We start from the raw sequence: 12,484 nt of genomic DNA, 5'->3' as shown, positions 1-12,484 counted from the left end.
TGGATATAAGCACGCTGATCTAGTCGATCTTTTTCCTTAGCTACGACCGGCGCCGGCATTTCAAAACAGGCTCTTGCTGGTCCGCTCTGCTTTACCTCATGTGTCATGCTTTCCGGTACGTTTCGGATTTCCCGGAAAGATTCATTGTTTGCCATATTACCACACATGACAGAGTTGAGGATGTCGAAGGGTTGAAAGATGAAGAGCACTTCTTACTGCACCCGCAACTAATTGGTAAGGGCACTGCTTGAAGGGCATGGGCATGTTTGGAAATGTTTGAAGTCTAGAGAAAGTAGGCGAGAGTTGAATTTGCAGTAATTCGAAATGGTGGCATAGATTCAGATATTAACATGACGCGACGGATCAGATAACCTATGATAGAATCAGATAAGACGCCATAGCGGATTAAGAGATCTCCGTGTCTTAAATTTTTTGAGAAAAATCAACCTGCATCCATGGATGCACGTAATAAAACACGGCACACGCGCGTAAGGTAAAATAACACAATCTAATACCCGGGACGGGTACCAATTCTTAATTTCATATGCCGTGGCTCCTCCCCACCCTTAGATCACGCATTAGGCTCCACCCCTACCTTGTGCATCTTTTACAGTACAGAGAGATAATTTAGGTACCGAGGGAAAAACCTCTAGCAAAAAAAAAAAATTGGAAGCACGGTTCGTTGCACCCTCGAAACTCGTATGGTGTAAAGTATTTATGCGTTTTTAGGGCAATAAGCTTTGCATGGATGTGATCGTCGGCCACTAGTACGAAAGGATAAGTCTTGGCGTATGGTAAACTCAATCTCTGCATGGGGCCATTTTTCAGCTTTCCCTAAGAAACCATATTATACTAATCTGATACAAGCCGTCTCCATACAAAAGGTTCCACGGCCTGCCCAAGTAGGCACTGTGGCCGAAGGAGAAAGTATACCAACGTTTCCACTTCTCTTGTATTCTTCGAACAGCCGCTGAATAAGTAAATATGTGAAAAGAAAACAAAAAAGAAAAAAGGAAAAAAAAAAAAGGAGTTCCACCTAGGCGTTATTGAATACAATGTAGAGAGTACAACCAGGAGAAACCTGAAGTGTACGAGCCGTGCGAAATCGGATCGCGCTGCCCCACGCAATTTCATGGGAGGTCGTGGCAATGGCGAACTGGGACTGTGCTTTTTGATCTTCCCCTCTAAGTATCTGCACATTCGTCTTTTCTTTTTGTTGCCATTGACTAAGCCTTGATCTACCGCTCTGATTTGCTTGACTATGGACCAAAATTCGCAAAAAATGGTGCCTATCAAGATCCGGCTACCTCATCCCTACCTGACTACCTACTACCTGAAGCCATCTGACAAGCTTCACAATGGAACGCAGCTCTTTCAACTGCAGCAGGCTAAGCAAGAGGGGTCACAGTCATTTCACCAGGCTTTAGACAACGACAAGCTATACTTTGAGGCACCACATCCGGCCAACCCAGACGAAGCGATCTCATCCGCCGACAACACTGCTTGGGCGCGAGCACAGCGCAGCCCGTCATGCCTTTTGAGATGGGAAGGTAGCTCTGTACCAACGGTGGGCCAAGTCTGGCTATTTCTCTACGCGACGTTTACGGTGCATGAAGAGATAGAGACGTTCCGTCTCCAGCTTCAAGGCCAGAATGCCCAAGCTTTGGCGCAAGCTATCCGACTCTCAATGGTGGCTGTTGATCACCCAATGCCCGTAAGCAATACTCTCCAGTGGAAGTCCATTCCAAATGAGCTGCTGGTTTTGCGCAATGCCTTCTGGCAAGGATGTGCGTCCCCTTTGGGCTCTCAGCCCATCTGGCTCCCGAATTGGAACCCAGCTAAAGCGGTCCCTCACCTTGACTTCACCATGACCTCTACTGAAACCTCGCATCGCCGTCACCCTCGCCGTCACCCCAAGCCCACCCCCGGCTCTGTTGTTTACAGTCGCTACATACCTTTTCTTGACGAACATTTCTCGCTCGTCGCATTAGACTACCAGGACCCTGAGCACTTGAACCTTTTCCACACCTGGCAAAATGACCCTCGTGTCGCTAAGGGCTGGAAGGAGACTGGTACCTTGGATCAACACCGTGACTACTTGCGCCGCCAACACGAAGATCCTCACACCCTCACCGTCCTGGGTCGCTTTAACGATACCCCATTCTCTTATTACGAGATTTTCTGGGCAAAGGAAGATAACATCGGTGCACACTACACATCGCAAGACTTTGATCGCGGCCGCCATACTCTTGTTGGAAATGATGCATTCCGCGGCCCCCACCGTGTGATGGCATGGTGGCCCAGCATGATCCATTACTGTTTCCTTGATGACCACCGTACAGAGAACGTGATTGGAGAGCCGCTTTCGAATAATGACAAGGTGCTGACCTATGACTACACATTTGGTCTGCACCAGGACCAGATCATCGATTTGCCTCATAAGCGGGCTAGTCTGGTGAAGTGCACCCGTGAGCGATTCTTCCAGATTTGTCCATTCAACCAGGGGAGTCCTCATATTGCGGGCACCGGCCTGGCTTTCAAGCCTCGGCTATGAAAACTGAAATGTAAAACTTGATTTTGTACGAACATGATGCTTTTTGTTGGGTCCCAAGTGTCAAAAACTATCATATCCAGCTCTTAAAAATCAATCAGTCAAAACAAAACTGACACCAAACGGAGTTCATATATTACCAAGCGTCTGGAGACATGTACGTAGATAATGATACGTTAAAAGAATAGTGGCTTGGCAGCAATTCTTGTACTTAAATGACGCATCCTATGCTGGTAGTGGGAAGAAGCATGGCCAAGTCTTTAGCCACATGTCAGCTTGGCAATGGACCATGAAGGCTGCACATGCATTATTTGTCTTTTCATTCCCGAGGGAAACTTAGCTGTTACAGGTAAATCTGCATGACTTATTTTTGGGCCAAATACCGGTACTCATACGTGGGCTGAAAGCTTGGTTACGAGGCTCCACCCGGCTACGTAGTGTGCCCCACAGTATACCCGACGATCCAAAGTCAATCAGAGGCTTTGGCAGCAAAATGGTTCGTACTGCCATTTCGTACTGCAGCTTCGCATGGCGGAATAGAGGATAATCTATTGCAGTGAGATTTCCTTTCAAAACGCAAACAAAAAAAAAAAAAAAGCCTCCCATGCGTAGGTCTCGACTCCGTTGGACTTCATAAGAAAATGTGGTGGACTGGAAGAGGAGGCCGAGTCGTGGGAGAGATAGCGAAGTCTCTTAGATTAAATTTTATCAGATCATCTAGGCTTTTTGCATTTCCATTATCCCCGAGATTAACCCGTAGAGATTATCATGTATCGTACCGTTTCCCTGTATCAGGAAAAGGGAGCCAGTATGACCCATTTTACCAGAAAAGACCTTACCCAAGTGTCATATTGCCGGGGCATTGACCAGGCAGGCAAACTACAAGGATATTAATACCCGAGACCAGGAGCTTTATCTACGTATTCTAAGTTTTTAGTTGTTTGAGTAGCCATCGCCACGAGAAACCCCAACAGCAGACACTTCATTCTGTCTACCCATTATGAGCTCTCATCCCAGCCTCAAAAGGCAACCACCACCACAGAGCCATGGAATCGTCACTTTTCCAGCTCCACATGTGATGTTGGTGGTATTTAACCGACCCCAGGCGCTCAATGCTATGACCAGTGCAGCCCAATATGATCTCGAAACACTATTCTCCTGGTACGATAGTGAGCCGTCACTTCGCTGTGCTATTGTCACAGGTGCCGGACGAGCATTTTGTGCTGGAATGGACTTGAAAGAGTGGAATCAAACAAATGCTCGTCGCGCTAACGGTGACCACACTGGTCAGCCCCCGATGCCACGTTCCGGATTTGGAGCCTTATCCCGGCGCCACGGAAAGAAACCAGTTATTGCTGCGGTGAATGGGTTAGCTTATGGTGGAGGCATGGAAATGATTGCCAATTTGGACCTTGTGGTCGCAGCCAAAGCGGCACGCTTCGCACTTCCTGAAGCGAAAAGAGGTGTTGTCGCCATGGCTGGCTCTCTACCAAGGCTGGCTCGAACCATTGGTCGCCCAAGAGCGATGGAACTAGCGCTGACGGGCAAGACTATTACTGCTATTGAAGCGAAAGAATGGGGATTGATAAATGCTGTGACGGAGGATGGGCCACCCGATTCCGAGGTGCTGGACCGGCCAGTTGTGAAGGCGGCATTGGAATATGCGGCTAGCATTGTCAACAATAGTCCGGATAGTGTGATTATTAGCCGCGCGGGAATTGTCGCTGGCTGGGAAGATGGGAGCGCAGAGAACGCTAGTCGCTTGTTGAGTGAAAATTGGGAACCGTCGTTGAATGAGGGCAAGAATCTCCATGAAGGAGTTAGAGCCTTTGCTGAGAAAAGAGCACCGCAGTGGGTAGACAGTAAATTATAAGTATGCTATAACCTGAAATCATTACCAGCAACTGAAAATATGGACCTTCTTACAGTTTCTTGTATTCTATGGCCATCTTCTTTCTTTCCGGTTCTTTCCTGTCTTTGCCGGATGATTCGGATGTTTTGATGGCGTAGAATCGTAAAATATCCGTTTTGTAATGATCGTCAACTGTGTTAATGCCGACACCGGTGAATCAAGCCCAATGATCAGCGCCAAAGGCCGTGTGTACATATTTTTTGCGTTTCAGCTGCCAAAAAGGTAGACTTGGTAAACCGTCAAGAAGGCGCAAATGCCGCGATTGCCAATCTTACCCGCCCAAATGCCGTGATCACGGCCGGCGACATGACGAATGCCACCGGTCTGGGTTTTAGTCAAAATAAAGTTCACGTTGATTCAAGCGATGAGTACTCGAAGTTTCGAGCAGCTCCTTTACTTTTTTTATTTTTGATATGATCAAATTGGAGGATTGAGGAGTACTTCGAAATCGGGTAAGATATACTGTACCAAAACTCAGGGTATTATGCATAACCAAAACACGCTAGCGTACAAGCTTACACCAACTCCGCCCTGTTTAAAGCAGACGATCTGCAGAAGGAACCGCACTCATCCACAAATCACGCATTAAATTTTCCTAAGGGATTTCTTGGCATTATTGGGTGGGAAATCTACGCTCAACTAGGCTTCTCCGCCGAAACCTCTCCATGGCTCTCGGCCTCGACTCGAGGTCGATACAGCCGAGTGGGCCACATGTTCATTAACTTATCTGATCATCAGTCATCGGTCGGAAAGTTCAGGGACATCCGCTTGGCGCCATGCTTCTGATGGAGAATACTGTCTAGGCGCCTAGATTTTGGGTCAAATCAGCACTGCCCCTGGACTCTATGGTTGCATTCTAATCCCTGCCCTCGCGCTTCGGTCCCCTTGGCATTCCTTTCTTCTTGACATTTGGCGACATTCTTCCAAGACATGGATCATGCCCAGAGGCTGCCAATGCTCACTAATGTTTTTGCTAAGACGCGAAAGTCTCGGATCAGATTAGATGATGGCTGTCAAAGTTTTATCCTCTCCGCTCGTGTTTCTTTTGACCACTAGATGCACAGCTTTGTGTCCTCAGTGGGAACTTCAGAGATTCTAGATACTTTTGTTAGGTTTTTTGCCAACACTTGGCAATGCATCGCTTAAGATTAATATGGAAGAGAAATGCCCTATATGAAGAGATTTCTGTCTTCTGGAGTCCGTATTCAAAACATCCTTTCAGCCTTTCAGTATCTCTTTGCGTGGGCTGCCTTTTGGTCCTTTTCCAATCTCTTCTCGCTCTTATATATGATAACCAGCTCTTTCTGGCTCAAAATTTGGTTGTCATGGCTCACTCTCCTACTATAGGAGAGGCTGACGGTTCCAAATGTGAGACCAATATTACGGTTGAGGGACAGGATGAGAAGCAGACGCCCAACTTTAAAACCCCCGATGATGTCCCCGACCAGAATGCGCAAGATGGTGTCAGAATTGCCGAGGCTATGACTTTATCCTGGTCAAGATCTTCATTGATTGTGGTTTACATTAGGCAAGTTGCTCTAGTACCCCCGAAGAAATATCACAATAACCTCTCAATGTTGAAACCATATACTAATAGACAGCGTATATAGTATGTGGCTTTTGTACTTTAGCAGGGCCTTTGAGTCTTCACTTTCAGCAAATCTGGACCCCTACGTATCCAGTGCTTTTCAAGATCACTCCTTGTTGCCCGTCATCAGTGTCGTATCCAGCGTCATGGCAGGTGCCACTTACCTTCCTGTTGCAAAGATCCTCAACTTATGGGATCGCACCGTTGGTTTCCTGTTTATGCTTATGATTGCGACGTTGGGAATGGTCCTCATGGCAGCTTGTAACAGTTTCGAGCTCTACGCTGCAGCAAATGTAGGCCTGGCTCCCAATAAATCCTTTCCCAGATTGAACACCACGGCTAATAAGAATCCGAACTCAGATCTTTTATTCCGTGGGATTCACCGGCATAATCTTCTGTATAGATGTGGTTACGTCTGATACTTCCTCGCTGCGCAATCGTGGACTCGCTTTCGCTTTTACGTCTTCTCCCTATATGATCACGGCATTTGGCGGCCCTGCTGCTGCTGACACGATTCATGATAAAAACTGGCGCTGGGGATATGGGGCATGGGCTATTGTTCTTCCGTTCGTTGCTATCCCCATGGTGGTCATGATGCAACTGGGCAAGCGGAAGGCAAAGAGAAATGGGCTGGTGTTGAGAAAACCAAGCGGCCGTACCTGGAGCCAGAGTACTTGGCATTATTTGGTGGAATTTGACAGTAAGAACGATCCTGCATCTTTTGAGAATGTTCTAAACTAACATGTGCTGTCAGTTGTTGGCGTGGTACTTCTATGCGCAGGCTTTGTTCTCTTTCTACTGCCGTTCACTATCGCTTCCTCCTCCAGCCAAGCTTGGGCGACCGACTATATCATTGCAATGCTTGTCGTTGGCTTTGCCCTCTTGATCGTTTTTGGCTTCTGGGAGAGATTCGGTGCCCGCCAGCCCTTTGTTCCTTGGCATCTACTGAAGAACCGAACCGTTGTCGGTGCTTGCCTGCTGGATTTTACCTACCAGGTTGCCTACTACTGTTGGAACTACTACTTCACCTCGTATCTCCAGGTGGTCTATAACACTTCCGTGGCCTCTGCTGGATATATCTCCAGTATCTTTGACATCACCTCTGGTGTTGAGCTATTTATCGTGGGGGCCCTTATCAGCTATACTGGTCGGTTCAAATGGGTTTTGATGTGGGGCGTTCCGCTGTATATGCTCGGTGTCGGGTTGATGATCTATTTCCGCAGCCCCGGCCACAGCTTGGGATATATCATCATGTGCCAGATCTTTATTGCCCTCGGTGGCGGTGTCATGATTATTGGTCAGCAAATTGCTCTGCTGGCGGCTTCTGATCACAATGATGTTGCCGCTCTTCTAGCTTTGTTAGGTCTGTTCGGATACATTGGAGGCTCGGTCGGAGGCAGTATCTCTGGAGCTATCTGGACCAATACACTGCCTGGCATGCTCCAGACTATGCTGCCTGAGAGCAGCGCTGATCAGTGGCAGGAAATCTATGAAAGTCTTCCTCTGCAGCTGAGCTACCCAATGGGCTCTGAGACTCGAACTGCCATCATGTATGCCTATGCTGCTACACAGAAGCGCATGCTGATTGCTGGTACTGCTGTCATGACTTTGGCTCTGTTCTTCATGATGATCATCAAGGACATCAATATCAAGAATATCAAGCAGACCAAGGGAACTATTTTCTGATTGTTCATTGAGGGCTATTCGATGATTGTACTCGCATGGGAGTTGTGAGAGCTACCTGAAAGCATCCTCTGATAATGTTTCTGTGTATACCAATAGAATTCAAAATCTAGAATGAATATGACAATAACTTTCACTGCCTAGGTACTCTGGTCTGGGGGAAGGATATTAGGGACAGGTCCAGCAGGAATCACCAACTGAGCATTGCCAGTCTTCTGACCAATAGCAATACAGTACCCATATTTGTACTAGGAGCTGTTAGCATGAAGTGGTGCATACTTCATGTGCCTCACAATATACTTACAGCATCAAAGTAGGTCGTTTGCTTGAACGCTCCCCTGGTCAACTCAGACTCGTCATAGTAAAGCTTTCGGTACCAGCGATCAATCAACGGAAAATCGTGTCGGATCATTTTCAAATTGCATCGAAAGATCTGATAGTAGGCCACGTCGAATCGGGCAATAGTCGTGTAAAGACGAATGTCAGCCTCGGTGATATGATCACCAAAAAGGAATGGCTGATGTCCCGTTTGGCCCAGATGTGCCTCAATGCGATCCAAAGCCTCGAAAAGTGGGTAGATATTCTCGAGATACGACTCTTGACTCGCAGCAAACCCTGTTTTATAAACTCCGTTATTGATCTGTGGATATACCCATGCATTCATCACATCGATCTCGCTCCTCAGCTTTTCAGGGTAAAATCCGCCGCCTGGATGATTAACTTCTCGCAAGTTCTCGGGTAGAAAGTCGTCAAACTCGGTATATAACATGCGGATAATCTCGCTGCTTTCATTGTTGACAATTGTCTCCTTCTTCTTGTCCCACAGAGTCGGGACTGTGTATCGTCCTTCATATTGTGGGTCTGCTTTGAAATACAGTTCCTTCAGAAACTTAAACCCATATAAGGGGTCCTTTTCGGCAGATCCCCAACGACCCGAAAAAAACCAGCCTTCCGGACTCAGCTCAGGGTCCAGGACAACCCTCTGGATGATATTCTGTAACCCCTTCAGCGTCCAGACTAGATTGGCACGATGTGCCCAAGGACAACCGTAGTTGATGTAAAGGACGTAGCGGCCTTGTTCGGCAGGGAATTCAGCCGATGCATTCCGAGACACCCAGGATCGAAAAGCCGAATCTTTTCGCCGGAAATGACCATCTGAGTCGGCATGCTGGTAGATCTTGGGGTTCTGTTTAGGTGAGTTACGATACTGTGTTATCTATTCATCCGAAACTCACTTTGTCAGTCATGACGACACGGATTCTTCAATGCAATAGCTCGGTACCGTGAGTGTGTCAGTGTCTATGTGGAGACAATGGAGCCTTCCTTACTAGATCACTCGTGAATTTTTTTTCTCATAAGCAATGGAAACTGAAATGCTTCTAAACTTATATCATGTGTTCTCAGTACTCGGGCAAGGCTTATAAATCCATCGGCTTTAAATCCGTCATTGCGTCATCATCAAGCCTCACTAAGATCTCAATATATGAATATGTGAACAAATCCAGGGTAATTTGTTGTACTGAGATAGACTAGACTTCATTATTCTCGTTGATCCCCAACCTCCGAGCAACTTCCAAAAATCCGCTCTCATTTAACCCAACCCAAATGTCGACAAAGCCTTCTTCTTTAGCTTGCGCAACGCGATCGGTGGACCAAGCCTCCTCTGATTCGCGCTCCACATAAACGGTCTGGAAGCCACAGCCTTTAGCTGCTTTCAAGTCACTCAAGTGTGCCGCCACCATGGTACACTGGGTGGAATCTCGCCCAACGAGATTCGCTGCACCATGATATACAACGGGCGACGGTTTGTATGCTCCAAATTTCTCTGCGCTGACGAGCTGAGTAAAAGGCAGTGAGCCATGCTTCTTTAGATCCTGAAGCAATGACTCGTTCCCATTTGACAACGTCGAAGTGATAAACTTTGTATTCAGCAAGTCCAATCCGGCAACACTATCGGGCCACGGGGTGAGCCGGTGCCAGCACATAGTGAGCTCTAATAGTTGACTCTCGTCAAAAAGCTTGAGGATGCCTCTTTGCTGGAGAAGGTCCTGTAATGCACGGTGATGGTGTTGATCTACCGACACAAACTCCTTAGAAGGATCAAAGTTGCGGGTAAAGACGATGTAGGATAAACGCCATTCCTCAGCGAAAGCAAGCCAATCTGCCCGGCTCAGTGCAGCTGTGCGCTGGCGTACACTAACTGGAAGATCCCTGTTCGGATCATCAAGCACCTGCTGAGCCGCATCGCTCAATTCCTTTGTGACAGATGACCGCCACTCGACGACGGTACCAAACGTGTCGAAGAATAAGACGCGGGGAGGGTGGTCCAGCATTGTGAAGATCTGCAGTTTCGGGGTCTCCGCTCTGGTCGCGATCTGGATTTATGCGGTGAAACCAAAGATACTTTTGAGATCTCACTTTCTTCTTCCATGCAGCTTGATACATCAAAGTTGCTTTTCAAGATTCAAGCTGATCATTGGCTGAGTCATGGACCGAGGTTAGGTTCCATGGCGAATGGATTCGCCTGATTGTTCTTCCCGAGAAGCATGGTCGCAGTGACAATGCAATGCGTATTTCATGAACCCAAAGTGATTTATAATACTACTGTGTGGAGCAAAGGAGTATGGAGATAAAGTAATGACTCAGAGAATGGATGTTGTTGGAATGATTGCACATTCTTCCCTTGTTCACACTTCTCACTTTCTCTATCTTACTTCCCCTCATCTCCACCTTTCTACGCACAACTCTGCATTAGCGTTACTGTCAAAGAAACCCATTGACTCTGCATCGAATGACAAGTCGTGACACAAATAGACCTGTCAACGGCTCCGTGTCTCTGATACCCCTCCGGGTGGAGTCAATATCGATGGCTCCCGGAGATTGTTGCTCATTTAAGAAGCTTTCGCGTTGGCCGCAGCCCACTTATCAATGGGACTAAGCGTGATATCACCTCGTGTCGTGCAGCAAAGTAGTCTGGACCGGACGCCTCAAGACATTATTGCCAATTAATTTTGGTCCCATACGAGCCGTTTATATTTGATTGGCCAACGTCAAATGTTTTTTCTTTTCCATCTAGCCGCGCTCAACGTTCGGGAATAGAACCAAGGTGAGATTGCAACAAAGATACAGTGCGTTTAGTCTCTGACCAGGGTATGGAAGAATTTTGCTGTGTTTCAACGACCTCCGCATCGCCATCGCGTACCAGATAATCTGTGGCCCACAAAATCGAAAATTCAAAACAAAAGGTCCTTGAAGTTCAGTGGAGACCTCGGATGGATCTTGCGGAACCGGAGTCCATTTGCCCCTTTTTTCTTTGCATGCACCATTTGCGTATCTTCTAGGCAAACAACCAATCCAGCGTACAAATCCATGTGCGCATTGCCACGTCGAATACGAAGTTCAATTGCCCCCCTACCACCAGATCAGATGCAGTTTGCACAACCTGAAACACCTACTAAGCTCACGAAATTACCTTCGACGATCATCGTGAGCCCGGCCTCACGCTAGAGTGGGGCTTGCGCCAGGAAAGGGGAACATTCATTCCAAAACACGCTAACCAGCCCTCCTATTCCTTCTCCAGTTTCCAGCCCGATTAATTCGAGTCGCCTGCGTTAGTGCTCCGGCATTATCATGATTGGCCTTCGTGATAATTGTTTACTAGCACAATGGGCCAAAGCCACTTTGATTTTTTTTTTTATCAGTGTGGGTGCCTCAAGCACGACAAAGATCAGGAGCTTGGTCGTTTCTTTGTTTGCGCACAGCCATGCAGCTGAACGCGTTGTTTGGACCCATCCTTACGCGCAGTGGAACCCTTGATCCGGCTTCCATCCCGACGAACACCTCCAAGCTGGTGTGGACTCGGGCGATCACTGTGCTAGAATGCTTTCCGAATCCTGCATTCTGACTTTTTTGGCCCCGAGGATGCATCATTGCCTCTAGGCTTAATTACTTTAACTTTACATTTTCTTTTCTTTCTGTCCTAATCCTTTTCTAGAATCATCAATTGCCCGTGGCATCTCAAACTTCTTTTATTCTTTTTTTTTTATTGTGTGTTTTTTTCCCTCTCCAAAACTTGCCATAGATTGGCTCAGCTCTGGCAACAACACCTGTGCTCTCCACCGAGAGATATTGCTATACGTACTCCGTACAAGGATACGAAGTCAGATATTCATGTCTCGGGCATGATCTAACCGTGTTCAGCCATACTTCTTTAGTGTCTTGGGGTGGCAGCTTCCCAGGTGGAGCAACTTGCTTTTTGGCTAATCGGGTGGGTTTCTAGCTTCCCCATGCCCCCCTAACGAACACCCCTGGGCCTATGTTTTTTTTTTTCTATAACCCCGATACGCTCCTGGCATCCGGCACAGTTCCGATGGCAAGGCTGATCTAAAAGCCTTAAGGTAATCTCCAGCGTAAAGGCCTTGACTCGGCCGTCTCAGATCGTTGCCTCGATTGTAAAAACCCGGTGGGCAGATCGTGTTCCAGTCCCTAGTCCCAACTCGTGCCCACCTTTGTCACAAAGTACGGTCTCGAGCGATCGCGATCGACCCTCTTTGCAAAGTTTGGTTCTAGGGGATGACATCTGATCTGTCTCCTCTCTCTTCCCTAGTTTCAACTCTGATACCTGACACCTGCATCATTGGTAAGTAGAACCTGGAGGCCTCCGTGCATATTAAACCCGGCCACATTGGCTCCCCTCGCGCTCAGGCGTGTGTCCCGCCTCCGCGTTGTACCCAATGGCTGACTGGTCGTT

General features: G+C 47.5%; 5 protein-coding genes across 5 annotated transcripts; 3 read left to right on the top strand and 2 right to left on the bottom strand.

The window, feature by feature from the left end:
- Positions 1-1,282: 1,282 nt before the first annotated feature.
- N7503_004735 (GNAT family N-acetyltransferase) lies at positions 1,283-2,554 on the top strand (the record flags this gene model as incomplete). Its single annotated transcript, XM_057064282.1, has 1 exon — positions 1,283-2,554. One exon carries the CDS (start codon positions 1,283-1,285, stop codon positions 2,552-2,554), a length of 1,272 nt encoding a protein of 423 aa, XP_056922025.1.
- A 997-nt stretch (positions 2,555-3,551) lies between these two features.
- On the top strand, positions 3,552-4,424 carry N7503_004734 (enoyl-CoA hydratase/isomerase family protein; the record flags this gene model as incomplete). Its single annotated transcript, XM_057064281.1, has 1 exon — positions 3,552-4,424. One exon carries the CDS (start codon positions 3,552-3,554, stop codon positions 4,422-4,424), a length of 873 nt encoding a protein of 290 aa, XP_056922024.1.
- Positions 4,425-5,788: 1,364 nt separating this feature from the next.
- N7503_004733 (siderophore iron transporter mirB) lies at positions 5,789-7,737 on the top strand (the record flags this gene model as incomplete). The annotated part of the gene is made up of 4 exons (XM_057064280.1): positions 5,789-6,072; positions 6,146-6,344; positions 6,412-6,751; positions 6,806-7,737. 4 exons carry the CDS (start codon positions 5,789-5,791, stop codon positions 7,735-7,737), a joined length of 1,755 nt encoding a protein of 584 aa, XP_056922023.1.
- Positions 7,738-7,874: 137 nt separating this feature from the next.
- N7503_004732 (uncharacterized protein) lies at positions 7,875-8,981 on the bottom strand (the record flags this gene model as incomplete). The annotated part of the gene is made up of 3 exons (XM_057064279.1): positions 7,875-7,982; positions 8,039-8,920; positions 8,970-8,981. The coding sequence occupies 3 exons, from the start codon at positions 8,979-8,981 to the stop codon at positions 7,875-7,877; spliced, it is 1,002 nt and encodes a 333-aa protein (XP_056922022.1).
- A 282-nt stretch (positions 8,982-9,263) lies between these two features.
- On the bottom strand, positions 9,264-10,067 carry N7503_004731 (haloacid dehalogenase, type II; the record flags this gene model as incomplete). Its single annotated transcript, XM_057064278.1, has 1 exon — positions 9,264-10,067. One exon carries the CDS (start codon positions 10,065-10,067, stop codon positions 9,264-9,266), a length of 804 nt encoding a protein of 267 aa, XP_056922021.1.
- Between the last annotated feature and the right edge of the window lie 2,417 nt (positions 10,068-12,484).

Source organism: Penicillium pulvis (assembly GCF_028828015.1).
Source record: "Penicillium pulvis strain IBT 33274 chromosome Unknown contig_23_segment0_segment0, whole genome shotgun sequence".
Lineage (NCBI taxonomy): Eukaryota > Fungi > Ascomycota > Eurotiomycetes > Eurotiales > Aspergillaceae > Penicillium > Penicillium pulvis.
This window is presented reverse-complemented; position numbering and strand designations above follow the sequence as displayed.